Source organism: Cynoglossus semilaevis, chromosome 2 (genome assembly GCF_000523025.1).
Source record: "Cynoglossus semilaevis isolate Cse_v1.0 chromosome 2, Cse_v1.0, whole genome shotgun sequence".
Taxonomy (NCBI): domain Eukaryota; kingdom Metazoa; phylum Chordata; class Actinopteri; order Pleuronectiformes; family Cynoglossidae; genus Cynoglossus; species Cynoglossus semilaevis.
Window position 1 is genome coordinate 7,449,287 of NC_024308.1, and position 19,142 is coordinate 7,468,428.

General features: G+C 43.0%; 1 protein-coding gene across 2 annotated transcripts in view; it reads left to right on the forward strand.

Annotated features, from left to right (window-relative positions):
- syde2 (synapse defective 1, Rho GTPase, homolog 2 (C. elegans)) overlaps positions 1–12,609 on the forward strand; it is a 41,321-nt gene extending 28,712 nt beyond the window's left edge. For both annotated transcript variants that reach the window (XM_008334186.3, XM_017031262.2), the window contains exons 6-8: positions 3,069–3,250; positions 5,195–5,426; positions 8,464–12,609. In XM_008334186.3, coding sequence (XP_008332408.1) covers positions 3,069–3,250; positions 5,195–5,426; positions 8,464–9,173 — 1,124 coding nt within the window. In that variant the 3' untranslated portion in view covers positions 9,174–12,609. The remainder of the gene's footprint in view (positions 1–3,068; positions 3,251–5,194; positions 5,427–8,463) is intronic.
- Positions 12,610–19,142: the final 6,533 nt, after the last annotated feature.

A 19,142-nucleotide genomic window follows, 5' to 3' on the forward strand; every position in this document is an offset into this window, starting at 1 on the left:
GTGCGGATGGCTTTTTTACCAGAATGAATGTATCCTGTCTGTGTGTACAGGAACAGGAACATGTTTCAAACCAAACCTGGTGGAAAGCACAGATAACAGGAGCATTCCAGCGTCTGAATCAGGGCTAAACACTAAATGGAAACCTGTTGACACCCAGCTATGCAGGCGGAAAGGGCACAGGGGACGTGTTTATTTGCTGTGACCTTTTATTAGTTTTTAAGAGCCTGTTTGACTGAGACTGTGTTGAGGTAAGAGTCTGATGCTGCTGTCACACAGAGGTGTCATTATGTCCCTGTGCCTGAGGTGGAGCGGTGGGGGGAGGATGGAGGTGACACAGGAGGGCAGTGTCTCTTCTAGGATGTTGTTGTTTTTCTCCCAAACCAGAAGCAACAGCTGCACCAGTATTCCCCAGTCGTTATGGTCTATATACACATTATATTTACAAAGTTTCACGTTGATGAAAAGGAAAAAAACTGAATTGATAGACTGAGGAAATGAAAACTCATACATCAAACAGAACCTAATGTGAAAGACATTTTTTTATCCAAAGAATTTTTTTTTCTTTTAGTCTTTCTTGTCTACAGTAAACCCAAAAACAAATACCAGTGGCTGAATCAATAATGAATTGATTTACTGCATTTAGCTCCTAATTCAATAATAATAATTCCAGATTAGGATTTTTCAAGTCCTCCTCTTTGTCCTGGATTATGACAGTACCACTGTGGTAAACGTAGATGAGTGACATAAGTACTTATGTACAGAATGCAAATTCAGACTTTCGTCAAAAACCAAGTTGCCTCCCATGGAATTCTGAACCAAGTCCAGCACCGTGTACTCAGAAATATGTAGCAGTAATACCTTAGTCCTACAGCAGAGTGGGATTAAAAGCCAGTCAAGTTGTTCCTACTGCACTAAGTACATGTTTGTGGATTTACTCTGAATCTGTTTGCTGTTCTATGTAAACAGAAGACAGGAGGTAAAGAAAAACATCTGACACACTGATTTCCTGACAGCTACGACCTGGACTTCTATTTCCATCACCTAATCAGTACCTTTTACAGCACCGGAGAGATTAAATGACTATTTTGGTCCCTGCACAGAACAGGACGGTCACACATACGTGGCCAGCTTTCTATGTTTACCAAGACACCGGGACATGACTGTGATCCCTGCAGTCACAGTGGACATGATCCTGACTCATCAGGGGAAGGAAATCCTCCCGCTCCGGCTTCAGGGGTTATTTTGAACCTGAATGGCAGAAGTGATTGAGCACGTCTGTGTTACATCAGAGGCCACAGCAGTGGCGATTACACCTCCACTACAGTGTGATCGGATTGCTGCTCAAGCGTCGAGAGTTTCTAGGAGTTTGTAATTGAGCAGGGGAGAAGCTGCACTGCAGATGTAAACACATGCAGAGGCATTAGGTGGTGTAGGGCTGTTGATGTACACTGCCACCACACATATATGTGAACAGTGGGGTTCACAAGTCTTAGGCCACGGCTGTTCACGTAGTTTAAGCACTTTTTACACTGTTAATTTCTATTAGGGCTTGATCCAATACTCTGGATCGTATCAGTCTGATATTGGTCAAAATTTCAGCACCTAATATCGGGGAAAAAAAAAACTCAAGAGTCCGACCGATACCTAAGCCAAAAACACTTCTGTTGCAGAGAGTGAGTCTTAAGCCAACAGCCGCTCCTTTTCAAATCAGCTGAGAATCCATCCGTAAAGTAAACATTCATAAATGCTAAATTACGCTAAAACAGAAGAGGCCTGCACGCTGGAGGAGAAAAGCAGGTTTCAGATTGATATTGTATCGGCAGATACTCCAAGTTGCAGTATCAGTATCGGAGATCGTGAGAAACCTGTATTGAGCCATCCCTAGTTTCTATGTACTTTTCCATGTCCTCGGTCTCTAGTGACTGTTGGCCCAGTAAATAGTTCCTAGTGTTCCTGAAGAGATGATTGAATCAAGAGTTGGAATGTAATAAGAAATGACTGGATGTGAATGGTTTATTACAGTCTAACACACAGGGTGGATGAGCGGCCATGGCTATTGCTTGACAACTAGTAGGTGACCAGCTGGATTAGGTCAGGTAACATGGACACTGGACGCATTGTTTCCCAAAGACTGGGTCGCGACCCTGAGGTGGGTCACAAGAAATTTTTTTGGGGGTCGTCTCGCATTACGTTTCCCAGGAGTTTACGAATAATGTCTATTGTCTTGGGTCGCAAAGGTTTGTGACTTTTAAAATATGGGTCCACAGAAATGTTTAGGAAACACTGCTCTAGCTGGTGTCACGATCAGTTCAGTTCTTCTCCTAATCCTTTGTTATAGATGTGGACTTTAGGAGCACGTATACTGGGGGCAACAGAACGTGATCAGACCAGGGTTTGGTCTCAACCATCAACTAAATATGTAGGTTATTTGATAATGGCGATTCTTCAGATGTAATTTAATGTCTCTCCACATTCACGGTGTATATTGCTTTGGACCATAACCAATATTGTAGATAACAGCCTGGAGCCTTGTCTGAAAACTGATCCGTCTTCACGCAGAGGAAAAACAGAGCATGCACTCACCACAAAGAGCTGTCACGCAGCCAACAAGCCTTTTTATTCCTCTATTTATTCTTTTTTTTAACCCTCTTCGCCTTTGAAGAAAAGACATGCCAGCGATATTTGAGGGGCTTAGCACAGACAGACAGCATGGGTTTCATGTTTTCACGTTGCTTTTGTCTGCACTGTGGGCGTGGCAGGTCACAGGTGTGAAAGCACTGTCACAGACACAAGGCCTTGGAATCACCTCTGGTTGCCCAGAGTCAGGTCTGACTCCAATCTGGCACTCCGACAGATGCCACCGAGTCACCTCACCAAACTTTAGAACGTAGAGTTCTCGTTTAAAAAAAAACGTAGCATGAGATTTAAACTATATTTTTAAACTCGGAGTAGAACGATGTGACGTCCACGCCCTCTCTCATGCGATATTCTCTCTCCCTTCCCTCTCTTTGTGACGTCCACGCCCTCTCTCATGTGATATTCTCTCTCCCTTCCCTCTCTTTGTTCAGGCGTACTGAAGGACTACCTACGAGAGCTTCCCTACCCTCTGATCACCAAGCAGCTGTACGAAGCCGTGTTGGAGTCCATGGCCTCCAGGCCTCTGCGTATGGGAACGGCGGGCTGTGAGAACGACCACGCCGACTCGGAACACACTACCAGCCTGTTGGAGAACCTGCCGGAGGTGGAGAGGGTGAGGAGGATAAGCTGACATCCACCCTTTGAGTCTCAGTCTTTATGACGGAACAATAGTGTCACAAAAGTGGTTTGTGAAAGGGGTAATTGTGGTGCAGATAATAAAGGCAGTGACGGAGAAATTACTGTTGTTGGACTCCTGTTACGTAGACTTTTTGCGTTGGGTGATATTAGTGGTGCGCTACGCCTCATTTTCGCACCCTTTGTTTGTGAAGAGATCCTTCTGTTTCAAACTTCACTGCCTACAAACCTCCCACGCGAAACTTCACTGCCTACAAACCTCCCACGTTTGTTTGGCATGATTTTTAAATAAATTCACCAGGGGGCAGCACTGAGAGCAGATTTTTTTCTGTGGCAATTTTTTTAAGATAGGCAATGACAAACAAGACGACGCTAGGACGTTGCGATGATGTTCCAATGAGACCAAAGGTTCTGCATTAAAAGAAAAGTGCAATGTTACGAGGACGCTGCTAATGAAGTTGCACACACAGAGGCTAATGTCTATTATTATACTGAGAAAAATACCATTATGTTGGTCAAATCATTTGAATTTGTAAAAAAAAAAAAATAACTGGGCTGTGGTGTTCGTTGGGGAACGCTGCCTTACATGACTGCAAGTAAGCTATTCTGCACAACACTGCCCCCACAGTTTTTAACTGGTATTGCTTTGTTTTCATGCATTGGGTTACGCATTCATGTTCCCCCAAAAGCGAATTGATTTAAGGCTCAGTCTGTATACTTAAGAGTTGAGTATGTACTTAGTTTTACTACAGTGTTGTGTAAATTGTGTTTTTGGATAAGATTTTACAGGGAATTTACAAACAGCATAAGTCCAAACAATGACTTAAATGTCGTAAAACATCAACTCCCGATGTTCACTTTCATACGTTGGTGTGTTCAAGTCTACAGCCAACCCTGGTTTTGCCAGGAATATGTGACAAAGTGTCTCTGTGAAGCTGCAGGTGACATGACGTATGGCAGCTGTTCACTCCTCAGTCCTCAGACACCCCCAGGTCCCCCAGGAACAATGTCAAACTGATGTTGGTTACTACATGACCCAGTGGATCTCAAAAGCCTTTGGCAAAGAGATTACTGATCACTGACAGCTGGGACCTTATCTGGACCCAGGCTCACTCGACATTGTTTGTTTAACTGGCATTTAAAGTACTGCAAGCCCCAACAGAGATGACTTCATGGTTTGGCTAAATCTCTTGTTGCAAAAACATTTAGTTCACACACACACACATCAACATTTCAACAACAACACACATCAAACTTAAGGAGAAAAACAAAAAAACAAAAAGAAAAAAAAATAAAGGACAAGAGAACTAGTACAAACAGGAGCTGGTGTTTTCATGAGCAGCACAGACAGAGGCAGAAACTAAACTGAAGCAGACGGAGGGCAGGGTTTAAATACTGACTGAGTTAACGACAAACAGGAGGAACTAATTGGGGTGGAGTCAGTAATCAGAAAGGCGGGAAAACACGGGAGGTGAACTACAATGGCAAAGATCAAATAAAGAACCAAGTGGTGAAAACAGATAACAGGGGTTAAATATATATAATGTGAAACATCACACTGTAATTAAATAATATATTTGTAACTTTTAAAGTTTCTCTAAAGGTCTGATTTATTTTAAAAGTATTTTAAGCTGGAAAATCAATATAAATAAATAATCAATTAAATAATATTAGAACATTGAAAGTCAAAAATATTGCTAAAGAGTGAATGTGACATTTTTACAAGCCCAAGGCATTTTATCATCTTATCATTGTATAATTTTTTTTGTTTTACGGTTAGGGTTATTTGGTGTTTTGTACCTATATATTCCATTCTCTTTACTTTTGGTGCGACTCTCAGACCATTTTCCTCTCATGAAATGACATTAATTTTCTCTTTTCTTGTCATTTTTCTGTGAACGTGTTGTGTGTTCCAAACCAGATGACCCTGAGGAGACTTCTTGACCACCTGAAGCTCGTCGCCTCCTACCAGGACGTCAACAAGATGACCTGTCAGAACCTGGCGGTGTGTTTCGGCCCCGTGTTGCTAAGCCAGCGTCAGGAGGCGTCGTGTCACACCAACCGCGTCTTCATCGACTCAGAGGAGCTGGCCAGTGCTCTGCACTTCAAGAAGCACATCGAGGTCCTGCACTACCTGCTGCAGCTGTGGCCAGGTGATTGGTTTATTTCAGTTTCTGTCTTAAATCAGTCAATGCTACCAGTTCTCCCATCTTGAAAGAACACATTAATTACTGTCACGGATTCTGTTTGTACTGTTTGAACTTTAGTTCTCCCATCTTGAAAGAACGGATTCTGTTTGTACTGTTTGAACTTAATCCCAAGTGTCTGCACCAGCTCAGAAGTTCAGCTGTACAAAGGGCTGCGCTGCTTTGAAACCCGAGGGTATCCACCCCTGGCACTAGTCCAGCTGATAGCCACTGACCGCCATCTGTTGGTCCTGCGGGGATGAAACTCTCTTCATCTACGGCCTGGCCAAGCCCAAAACCCTAATGTAAACCAAACCTTCAAGGCGGGGTCCATCCTCGGTCTTAAGATAAATCACTAGCCAAGGACAGTTGCCCAGTAGCGGCCCATCTCAGCACAGATCATCTGTCTGTCTGCCGACACAGCTGCTGTGTACCAGCTGCAGCTGTCTGATCACAGCCGGGCAGGAAGAGATCCAAAAGGTTACTCACGAGGAGACAGAGGTTGGCGTAAAGATCTGAAAAACAGTGAGAGTCAAAAGTGTCCAACCTGAAATTATTTTAAAATGTACTTTTGAAGTTTCATTAATTTAGTGTTCTTACATTCAACTCAAGTTCTTAAAGCCAAGTCAAACAGCATTAATTCAACTCTGCAGCTCATGACATACGTACGTAACCTTGGTATAACGCCGACTTAGTTCTGTAGAAAATCCTACCACCCATTTTGTTGAGTTATGAATAACCACCAGACGTCCAGATCAGGCACCTGTTTGCACCTGATTGTGTGGAGCCTAGTCTTAATCGACCTGTAATGACCTTGACGAAGTGTTCAGCCCAGGTCCGATCCTTTGTTTACACCCTGAGTGATTCTGTCTTCTGTCCTTGCAGCGTAGGAACTCTGGACTATAATTAAAGACATTCCAGGCTTAACCTTAGCCCTCAGCCCCTGAAGCTTTACCCTAGCATTTCACAACCATTATGGGATATTTTCAGCGGCCACTTTACACCTCTCTCTCTCGCTCTCTCTCTAACGTACACACACAAACAGACAGCTTTTTGTATGTATTTTCTGAGTACTTCACATACATATATTGTACCTTCTTGCCCCTTTTCCTGACCCCTAAGTATACAATTATTCGCCCAGGTCTAATCCCTACTCTAACTCTGAACCTTATTTCCCATTTTCCCAAGAATGTCCTGAAATACTTTTTACATGTGTCTCCACAAGCATAGCTATACCAGGAACATATATCCACACCAAAATCCTCACATTTGGAAGTCCAAGGACGAACATTGTGCACTCCAACACGTGTCTGAAAACCAAAAGGAGCGAAAGTTACACCAGAGGCAACAAGAAGCCTGTTAATTACAGCAGCCAAGTTAGCCAAAACTCTGTAGTCGCCAATTCCTGCCAAAAGGAGCAAAAGTTACACCAGAGGCAACAAGAAGCCGTTAGTTAGTCGACAGGTGCAGAAGTCCAAGTCGTGTGTGTACCTTTTCCTGGAAGGTTAATTTTTTTTTCAGTCATGTTGCCTCTGCCTGCGGTCTTTATTTTCTCTGTTGCTGCTTAATCGTTTAATCACGCCGTCAGTGAATCATGTCTGAGATTAAATAACACAGTGTCTCCGAGGTTTGGATAATATCTGTTTGTTTTAAGTGATAATTGCTCCAGTCTTTAGCCTCGGGATGGCTGCAGGTCCTGCCCCTGCTGTTGCCTCACGTAAATACTGTATCAGCAACCACAACTCCTGATGAATGAGCTGAGGCCACTGCGGGCTGCCATCCATCATCGTTTCTTATGTGATAATGAAAAAAGCTGTCAGTCAAAAATGCTTTGAGATCACTCGTAATCGACTCAGGAGACAAAACCGCATTCATTTATGTTCTTTATTTAGAATCTTAAGCTCTTACATTTGACATGTCCTGTGTGTTTTTTGTTCCTCTCCAATCCAGCCAGTGAGGGCTTGCAATGTCAACAATTGTAGGTACATTAAACCAGCGTCTCCTTGTTGTGCTGGAGTGATCACTGTTCCACCTGTAACCAAGTCAGACTATTGACCTGTTATTACAGTAGGGTTTTTGTGCCACCACAGTGAAGGAGTGTGTTGGAGTGGATCAGCATGTGTTTGACTTTGAGCACAGCATGGCATGTTTGACTTTAGGTTAGAGCGGGCTGCAGGTATCCTTAACCAAAAGTAATACTACAACAACTTCAGCACACCACGGGAGTTCCTCCAACAGTCTACGCCTATAATGGTTTTCTAGTGCACTGGGAAACTGAAATGTCCCATGACGGAGAGTTTCAAAAATTACCAAAAGGTACCAAAAATATCTGCAAGGCTAAACAGCACTATAGCGATTTAAAAATCTCACTTTGGGAACAATCTATGAACGCTGTTTCTAAAAAACGGTTAGAGCTGGAGCCATTTTGAGGGTCCTGTTTGGGCAAAGACAGTTTTGCTCAAACTGACAAACAACCATTCACACAGGTGGTAAAAACCCATTCACACATTGGAGAAACGGCCCATTAAAAACTAGAAAATCAACATCAGTTTTCGCAGGGGTTCAAACTCCCCATTAAAAACTGGAAAATCTATACAGAAAAACATCAGTTTTCGCAGGGGTTCAAACTAGGGATGTTTCAATCCGATATTCAAGATCGGTATCAGTCCAATCTTGGTCAATATTTCAGGATCAAACATCAAATAAAACAACTACAGTCCATTTGATCTGATAAGTCACAACATGCCATAAACATGGACACTATTGCCCCAGCACTGGCAGCCCGTGGCATGCTGGAGGAAAGAAGAAGGTATCGGATCGATATCAGTATTGGCAGATACTCAGATACAAGTTGCAGTACAGTTATCAGACAACATCGAGCCATCCCTTGTTCAAACCAGTGATGTAGATGCCTTCATCCTACTCAAAGATCCCATAATGTTGATCCATCCAGGAATTTCTTGGAATATTGTGTAACCATTGCTCTTGTCTTCTGTTCCTCCAGTTATAGACCCATACAGCCAGTCGTCCATTCAGACTCCAGCAATCTCTCTGCTACAGGCTCCATCGGACCAGGTCTCTGCTCCTCCTCTGCGCCGGAGAAAGGAGCGCCCCCAGTTCCTGAACCTCTCTGAGGCTGAGATGGCAGGTGTTCTGAGGCCTAAACCTGGCCGATTGGACAGTCCCAGCAACCGCTACGCCGGCGACTGGAGCGGCTGCGGTGAGAGTTACATTCCCTCCGAAATACTGCTGCCCTCCAGCAGAGAGGAGGCGGACTATGACGACGTGCCTTCTGAGGACACGGAGGCAGCGGAGGACGGCCAGCAGAAATCCGAAGATGTGCAGGACAATGTAGAGCAGAAGGACACATGTCCAGTGAGTGATCCTCCAGACCTGGACCAACCTCAACAAGAGGATTTGGTCAAATTCGAAGAGAGCGAGGATTGGACGGACGAAGAAAAGCATCTGGAAAATGATATTCCCGGCAACACGCAGATATTAGAAGACGAGGTGCAAGAGGAAAGGATGTGCGACCACATCCTGCCTCCTCCGCTACCCAAAGAGCACACCTACCAGGCCTACATGAAGATCCAGGACATCAGCCCTGTGCTGAGCAACAGAGTGAACCTCAGAGACCTGCAGGAGAGCATCGACACTCTGATAGGAAACCTGGAGAGAGAACTGAACAAGAACAAGCTTAACATCGGATACTGACTGCCGGCAGACACACACAGCTACACACACTCTCTCGAAAAGTCTGTTCAGGTTCAGGTTGGTCCTTCTATACCAGTTGAGATGCTTCAGAAATCCAGCCACAGTGTTTCCATGGAGGTCCTGTGAGGTCACTCTGGCGCCGCTGCTGTAAGAAACCGTTTGAGGATGAAATGGGAGAAAATGTAACAGGGCACTTCTGGTTTGTTCGTACTTTACCCACAGTCATTCCTAATGTTTTGGTTTTCCGTTGATTTGTTGACTGTTTAACTTCATGTTTTGGTTGAGTTTGGTTCTGTGTTCCGTGTTGTTATTGTTGCTTCTCTTCTTATTAGAAGAACCCATTCACCCCTCAGGGGTTTAAAAGGTGCCTTAATTGTGCGAAGGTGGTACACCCAGGTTCTAACGAAAAAAATCCATCCAGGAATTGAATACATTATCTCCTTTTCACGTTGAATCATCTTAATGATTAGTCAAAGTATTTTTTCAGTTAAAAAGATTTACTTTTGTGAGGTACGACTCTCTCCTGGGTACTGAGATCCAACACTGCGAACTGGTACTAAATCAGAAAAAAGTTACCAGGAAAAGAATGTTTTTTCACTCACATTCTTAACAAAACACACCAGTGTTTGACTTATTCTTGGCAGAATTGGAAAATTAGCATTATGGTGTGGACAGGAAAGACAGAATTAACAAATCAGGAAAATGCTAAAAAAAAGTCAGAGTCCTGCCACTCCTCGCATACTTTGGTCAAAACAAGGATGTTCTGTTTTAACAATACTATTAAATTTTGCGGCCAACATTTTCTGGCTTTTGCCCTTCCTATTCATGGAATTAGATATTCCAGGAGCTGGATAGAAATTCTCCTTAAAAATCCAGAGACAATATTTTGTGGGTCCTGTTTATTTTCCTAATTTCAGCTGCGGAGAGTTTTCCTATAGATGAAACACGAAATGTTATACAACAGTAATGCACTTAAGAGGTAGACGATAGGGTCACAATAGAAACACAGTAAAAATTAAATGGCTGTGGGCTGAAAGGAGGGAGGAACAACCGCCGAATAAATGTGTCATTTTCTAATATATGTCGAAATTTATTAAGCTTAAGTTTGTTTGTCAAGTTTGAACACCTATCTACACTCTGCTATCAGACTGGTTCTATAAGAGGGGGATTGACTTTGTTTCCTGATTTGTTTCAACATTGAATCAGAAGAACACATTTCATGTGGGGAATTATATCAAAGTTTAATAAAGGAATAGTTCAGAGATTAGGGGAAGTTTTTTTTTTTTTTTGGACTCGTTTGCCAAGACTTTGATGAGGAGATCAGTCACATTCTGACATTGAAATTCTGACCACAGTCTAAGTACCTTAGCTAGAGGAACATTATAGTGAGAAATTACGAGCATGCTCCCTGTCTAATTCATTTACAGTAAGTGTTGTAAAAAGCTTAGAGGTTAAAGTTCAATAAAACCCTAACCCATTTTAGACAACCATGGGCTAAAAACTTTGGCTAAAAAATATATTGTTTCTCCACAGTGAAAATGTAAATCTTCACCTTTAAACCCCCTCTGCTTCTCCCAGCTGTTGGCAAAAACCGTGAATTAATAACAGCTCAAATGTGAAGCACAACTTTTCAGAGCAGCCGCAAGCTTCTGTTAGTACAGCTCATTTACCGCGTAGCTGCCTAAATCGACAAAGGATGTTTTCAAACAATCCAGGGATTCAGAATGATCAGTATTTAACCTTTTATGTAAATGTATATAATTATATAAATGTATTCGGAGTATATTATTTTTTACAGCTTCTGTTTGAACGGCGTATTTAAATACTTCTGATGACCTCGTAGTGTTGACTTTTCGCAATAGTTGCTTCTTTTTTTTGCTTTCCTCAAGCTACCTGTACACATGTTAATGTGCTGGACTAATGGTACAAATTCAGCTGTAATATATATGATGCCATTGTGCTCTCGCAGTAAAAAGGTGATATTTTTGTTATATTGTGTATACATGTATATTTGACATTGTTTCATGTCTCTGCTGGACTAAGCTGTGTTCCTGTGTTGTTGTTTTTTAAGGTACTGAACGTTGCATGGTCAAAAGCTTTACCGACGTAAACAAGGCTCTGTCTCACCCGCCTTTGTATTTGATATTTATGTGTAAAAAAAAGTCTATTTTGAAATGTATGCTTGTTTGTTTATCACTCTGTTCCTGGAATAAACAGATATTGGTGTCATTCAAAATTTTCTCCAAATGACTTAGAGGCTTTTTTTTAAGATGATGTAACATTTAGGTTTATGTTACAGATAAAGTCCTTTTATTGTCGCATATAGAAATCCTCATATTTTGCTGATTAAAAATTCTTATATAGCTTGTTTTTTTCCTACTTTGCTCACTTCAACTTTTTCTTTTCTTACTTTATGGTAATTTATGGTAATTGTTAGTGTTCTGATCCACAGTAAAACTGAAGTTGCTGCTGCTGTGAAATTAATTTCAGCAGGGTTCCTTCAGACCATCTGTCTTTTCCCAGCGTTCAGACACAAACAGGGGCCTTGTTTGCATAAGTCAATAAAGAGCCAAAAAGTAAAAGAATATAAACTCTGAAACTCACTTCAAGTTTAAAATAATGGCTCACAGAGACAGGTTTACGCCGTTGCTGCAGAACTACAATGAATAATTTAAAGATCCCTCGACCGATTTCCCTGTAGAGGCCAGTCTGAAAAATGTGTTTGGACTGCAATTTCATGATTTCTACCCTGGCTTCTGGTCTAGTGTCGAATTTTCACATTAAACATCTCTTTCTCTTTTAAAAAAAGTAATTTACCTGATTCTGTCCAAATAGTAACATTGTTGCTGTGAGAGAAGACCCAGAAAGTGCAATTTTTGCCTAAATTGGGAAAAAGAATGAGATTTTCTGGACAGTTTTGCTCAGTGAGCAGGTGAGCAGACCAGCAGCATGTGTTTTGCATCCGAGCTAACGAGGCTAACGCCAGCTGTTTCTCTTCTGGCTTAATGTGTCTTTCTCCAGGACACCACCATCTTCCCGTCAGTCTTTTCTCTGCCCTGTGTTGATAAAGACCAGTTCAAACTTCGGTCTTGGAATAAAAGTCGTCCGTGAAGTTTTACATGCCTTGAAAGACATTTGAAGTGAGCACCGTGATTCGGCTTCTTCATCCCTGCAGCGATCTGTGTTGACGCAGAGCCATAAACTGTCAAATTCATTTTAAACATTTATTCTGTGATCCACATCCAGCTTCATTGATTTCAATGTTTTTCATGATCCGCCGCTGATAAAGTCACTATCCAATCGCCTTCATGTTACATCAAACACATTTGTCCTCTTTGTCTTTTGGAGAAAAAAAAAAGTCAGCTAACTAAACACAAAATGTGCTCTGTATTGATCCTAGGAAATGTATGATCATAATAAAACATATTATTTTACACCTGAATGTGATGATTTCCTTTTACAGTTATGACATTTTGACATGTTGACATTTTATACAAGCTGAGTGACTTTTCCAGTGGAAGTGTTTGTATTATTTGGTATATTTTCCAGTTCTAAGTTTACCAAGACAATTTTAGTGAAAAATCAAACACAATTTGATTTCCTATGAATTGCATCGTCCTATTAGCTTGTTAGCTTTAGTGTGTTTATTTAATGGCAGCTATTGACAATACAAAGCAGGTGATTTTGGTAATACATAAATTGTAGTTATGAAAAATAAATTAGCTCCATTTTTGCAGAATTACCAACTTCTGGCCAGATGAGGCAGTGGTGTCACCTGAAGTTGAAACCCCGGCAAACACATGCAAGAAGTTGAGACGTTATTTTAAATTTGAAAAGAAAAAAAATCTTTCAGCAGTGTGTTCAAATAACATGTGTGTTATTGTATGAGTATTAGAGCAATAATAAGTGGATGGAGGGTGACGTTATTGTACACAGTTCATGTCATTCATGCATTATAATGTTAAAAAAGACGAAAATGTGAGATACTTGCTTTTAAATACCGTACAGTTTTAATTTTTTGCCTCCCTTTTCTTCAGCTCCGATCAAGGTCGTTGAAATGACTCACTGCTGCTGTTACACAACATCCAAAGCCCGTCTTTGTTTTATTGAAACCCAATGTGAACAGATTATCTAAAACTTGATGAAACTCGAATGTATTTTTTGTTTTTTTAGAGAATAATCTCCTGGCTGTAAGAGCACTGCCATCTAACCCCAGCAGGACAGAGATAAATAAGTTTGGGAATTGCCCTTGCCGGCTTGTGGGAATCTCCCAGAATGACTTTCAGCTTCAGGGACATTCCCAGGATGCAGCTGCATTCTGTCGAGATGTAAAATTCACTGCTGGAAGGGCTGCATTTTTCTGTGGCCAGCGTAGCACTTTGGGAGGTGTGCTGTGTGTTACCCTCAACTTATGTCAGTGAGTAGTGCAGGGAATTCTAAAAAAAAATCAGAGTTGGTTCCCAAAAATAAAAGGTCAAACAGCAGCCCGTACAGTCTGGGCCTCAGTGGCTCCAGCTGAGGTGATACACATCTCTGGCAGCCGACACGAGACGTGGAAGCAGCCGCAGGCCTTTCAGCACTAAATGGTTTTCAGCCTTGTTTGATGTCACGACTGTGAGTTCACTTCATGTATTTATGGCTGTTTTCACAGGTATGACGAAGCTCCAGGGAACAAAATGTACACAGTACATAGTGTAGCTGCAGACCCCGCCCCCTGAGACCGGTGAAGATTTCACTTTCTATACATTTAGTGTCAGGCTGGAATTTATTCTAGTGAAATAAGGTGACACTAAATGTCATGTATGGAATAAATCGATCCCTATTTCATCTTTTAATATCCAGGATGGATTCCTGCCACAAAGCATTTAGTCATCATTTATGGTTAGAAGAACAGAAGATGAACAAATGAAACAGATTTATATCGGGGTTCCAAAAATGTGTCGTTTACGGCTTGTTTGAAGAGTCAGGGTCGTCACCTGATATCAGATTGTCTCGCTGGCGCAAACAAAAGTGTTTTGTTTAAGTATTGTTTCATTTTTTTAATTCGAGAGAACAAAAGATAGAGAGGGGCGAGGGGGTGGAATGAGAGAGAGAGAGAGAGAGAGAGAGAGACGGAGAGTCTCGAAGATACGAGTCTGTAAAAGTAAACATCCTTGACAACCACCTGCATGTGAAACCAGTCTTTTTCTCCCTCTCTCGTCTCTTCTAATCTCTGCTGCTCTCGGCCTTTAGCTGACAAACACCAGATTTGTTTCAAGCTTTTTTTAATGTCTACATAATACACGCTATAATGTGCGAGTACTTCACCTGCCCTCCTCCCAAAAAAGGTAGGATAATTCCTGAAGGATCAGTAAAGAATTTTACTTGATCCCAAGATTGATCCCATGATGCCGTCAACAGGTGAGTGTGGGGGTTACACCCCGGACAGTTTGCCAGTCCATCGCAGGGCAGCACATATTCACCATTCACACTCACATTCACACCTATGGTCAACGTAGAGTGGAAGATCAACCTAAACTCCTAAAGACCATGTTTTTGGGCTGTGGGAGGAACCAGGAGTACACCGAGTACCCGGAGAAAACCCACGCAAAAAGACAGAGGAAAATGTGTATTTTCTACGTTGTCGTAAGTTTCCAAAACTTGCACACTCTGAGAAAGGCCCTAGTCTTGGGTAATTTACACTCTGAGGGCACTGAGAAAGGCCCTAGTCTTGGGTAATTGCTGGGAACCTTAATGTTCTGACCCGGACTCGGCACATTCCAAACATGCGGGTTCTTCAATGCGAGGGCTATTAAACATATTTCACCAAGGTTCCATCCTTTCTGTTTTGAGTGGGGTATTCTGTGCCTCTCTGGTCGGCAGCCCATGTACTTGGCAGCTCATCAGAGAGACTCCGGGCAGATCTGTTGACGCCCCGCTGACAGATCAGTCGCGATGATGAGAGAACAGAGCAGAGGAGAGGGAGAGAGGATGAGGAGAGAGCAAGAGGTGAAAGTGAAGAAAGGAGTCAGGAGAGGAACAACGAGGAGCGGCACCTCAGATCCTCAGGAGCGGGGCCTCACACAACGTAGCGAGCCCTCTCCTCCGTCCTCCACTGCTCCTTCCCTCCTTCACCTCCATTGCTCTGTCACTCAGGACTAGACTATTTCATTTTAATAAGGCTAATCCCTGCTGGAGGTAAGCTGCTCATCACCCCTCTCTCCCTCCCACTCCTCCAGAAGAGAGCAATCTCCTTTCATTTGGAGGAAAGGATGAGGGAGAAGGCGGCTCCGCTTGATGGGAGAGTGAAAAATGTGAAAGGTGAGACTGAAAGAAGGCAGCTGTGCTCGGGCACAGTGGGAAGGTTTGGGCCTCAGCAGTTTGATAAAACCTGCAGGTGACACAACTTTGGTTCTGATTCTTGCTCCGTGCAGCTTTTGACATCATGCTGATGCAGTGATAACTTTGTTGTCCTCACAGGAAGTGATACACTTGGTATTTTCGTGTATGCTATCGCCTGCCTCCTGTCAGCACAGCACTCGCTGCTGTCAGCAGTAAAACTTATTCCGCCTGCTGTGTGACGGCCCTGCAGTGAGGATGACGACCACCAGGTGCTAAAAGCAATTTATTAAGAAACAGGAAAACACAGGCTGCGTGGAGCCCGCGTGACTGATCGCAGTACAGCCACGATAAGTACCATCCTAAAGCGGCCTGCCCGCGTGACTGATCTAGCACGCATGTATGATCGCACTACATCCACGATAAGTACCATCCTAAAGCGGCTGGAAGAGATATTTTTTATGGGAAAATGTTTCGAGATACGAGCACCTCGAGTCCTGGAACGGATTATCGAATCTCGAGGTCCCACTGTATTTAGAACAAACTCATGAACCCTTATCAAAATATTCTCTGGAACAGTTAGACTCTGAGTGAAGGGTTGACACCTGGTCTAGTCATGACGAAGAAAGGGTCCTTGGTTTTCAAAAAGCTCTCCTTCCGTGTGCCTCCCCCCACCCTGAGGTCACCTGGTGATTATACTTTAAAGCTGGCTGGGGGTATTTCCAGAAAATATCCGATGCCACTTTTCCAAATGTTTAAACTAACTCCAGCTTCAACTCCTCCAGAGTTCAGAGAAGGTAAGAAGCTTAAACGGCTGCAATAATAAACATTACACCTGTGTAACATTAGTACGCTGGAAGGCCTGTCGTAACATTATCAGCGTGAAGGATTTAGCTCGAACGTTTTTAATCGGGTTCAACTGATTGTTTGGAGTATTTAAAATGCCAAGAATCCAAAGTGTTGAGAGCTTTGAAATTAGAAAATGAAGAGAAGTCAAAGGGGAACATTCCACAGCAGTGCCCTGGTCACCTGATCTACTATAAGGTCAAGGGTCAACTTATGAAACCACCGACAGAGGTTTAAGGAGACACAGCTTTAGGGTTTACTGCAGGGGTGAACGTACGTTTTAGCAGAAGGGGCCGAGGGGCAGACCCCTTAAATGGAGGACGACTCCTGCTGTGAGTCTTACTGTAAGTGTGACACACTGTAAGTTTAACACAGTTGTTATTAGACCAAGTCAACAAGGGGAGAACAACACCAAAATTAGTAGAAGTACGATGATTAATACACAGACGCCCCAAGATTGATCAGAAACTAAATGTTAACACATTCACAGCCCTACAGTTGCCGCTTTAAAGGCAACCAGCAACAAGTGTGGTATAAAAACATGACCTCTGGGGTTCAACAACCTCAGAGATGTGAAGTTCATTCTTCTGTGAGAGAAAGGAAATGTTCAGTTCAATTATCTTTCACAGGGGGAAGGCAGAGGTCTGACAGGTGGAGCGACGTGTCGGAACAAACCGACCAACCACATCATTTCCCTGTTTTGCTCTGGCCTCCGTCAACCTCAACATCAACCTCCTGCAGGATGTGTTGTTGTTGCACGTTTGCGTCTCTCTCTCCGTCTACAGCTGGTCTCGAGTCAGATTACTGTGTGTGAAATGTGCAGCGTGGCCCCCATGTAGAGAGATTTAGGCAACGGAGGGCCCTGCCTCCACCCACCAACCAGCCTCCCCAGCAGGATCAGCTAAGAGGCCAACCAGAACAATGCCCGGGCAATGGCTTTATTCGCCAGCTCAGATTTACTGCCTCTCCTGCCAAACACCTGCTCACACGGTTTCCCAGGATTTGGTGAAAAACATCAAAGAAGCAGCGATAAAACCGAGCTGCAGGCAAACCCGCCACCAAAGACCAGACGACCTCATAAATCAAAGATTATTTTAATAGGTATGAAATCTCTTAAACCCGGATAAAGAAATCAACTGAGGATAATTGGACGTCATGAATGTGAATTGAGTGATTGGGGGTCTCTGTTTTTATGGTTGCCCCCCCGCCTATATTAAAGAAATGTGAATCTGAAGCAGCAGTGAAGCTTAAAGGCTAACGTTGGAGGTCACAGAGATCTGGTGGAAAGTAGTAAAGAGAGAAATCCACTAAGAGCGCCCTCTATCCAACAAAGATCGATTTATTCTGGTTGTTATTGAGCAGGAAATCGTTTGATCTTTGTGCTCAACTTCAACTGTCAATTCTGAATTTACCAACAACCTTCTTAGGGTGCACTCACACTAGGGCCGTTGTACGTAAGAGTCCTAAGACTCAAGGATGTTGTCATCCACAACCGTAAGAGTCCTCAGACTCAAGGATGTTGTCATCCACAACCCAAGACTCAATCACAATCACATTGTTAAAAAACATCTGGTCTCTGGAAACCTCTGTTGGCCGAAGGCAGAAACTTGTTGCTTGTTGAATGCACTGCACATGACCCACCAGCCTAGGTCCTCCATTGACCAATGGTCTCAGAGCAACAGAAGCTCAACTTGTCAATGGTCAAATATCCAGTGTTGAATTTTGTTTATCCACTTAACAGTCAATCACACTGCATTAAACCCTGTTGAGGCTCAGTGTCCGTTCCCTCATACTGGGCAGAACTTCAATAGTTTTTTTTATATATTATGGACTGTCTACCTGTCCACATCCATCATCTTTAAAAAATCTCCTGTTAAATCACTGAGTTTAAAAAAGGAAAATTAAAGTTCCGTTAACTAACAGGTGCTGCTTCCTACAACCATCCACTCTGCTATGCAAGTTCTCCTTCTCATTATCTAAGCAGATTGCGTAACTTTGTGCATCCGTCAGTACAATTATCACCCAGACGCAGTGAAGAAGACATCCTTGAGTGTGTGTTGGTTCACAGAAGTCACATTCCTGAGCTGATTTGGCAGAAAGTGAGGGGCTCCGTGAAGGAAAATGAAAGAGTGCAAAACAGAATTCCCAGAGTTTTGAGGGACCTGGCTGAAAAGCTGGGGCCCCCTTTTTTGTCACCCAGGGGAGTCTGGGTGCCTCAGGGGCCACATGGACAACTGCTTGGAGGTGCCCTCACATCAGCTCCTTTTCTTCACCCTCCATCACCTCCTTCACTCTGTGACAGGACCATCCATGCAATGAGTCATGGTCACTGTACAGTCAAATTCATCATCTTCTGTGACCCTCCCTTCAGTCTGTGGTTCATCTGTTCTTCTATACTCAGTGTAGACTGAGTGACCACAGACATCTGCTGCTACATTATGCAACAACCGCTCTCATCTTCCAGTATTCAGGCTGTCACTTTTCACTGAGTTTGTTGGACTTCATTTGACCTGAGGTGGGCCCAGGAATCTGAATAATTATGTCCACAGATCGTCTCTCTGCAGGGTTGCAGCTGATGTTATGATCAGGATGTGACTTGTCACATGACCCTCAGAAGCAGCCGTACATAAACATCTCATCACTTACTGCACTCACAGACTGTTCACCATTTAATGTCAGCAGCATTTGTTGAGGTCGGTACAACAGGAGAGGCAGAGTATTTACTCTGAAGTACTTTGACTAATGGCCAACAATGCTGTTGAATTTGACCCTAAAATTTAACAATGCTGTTGAATTTGACCCTAA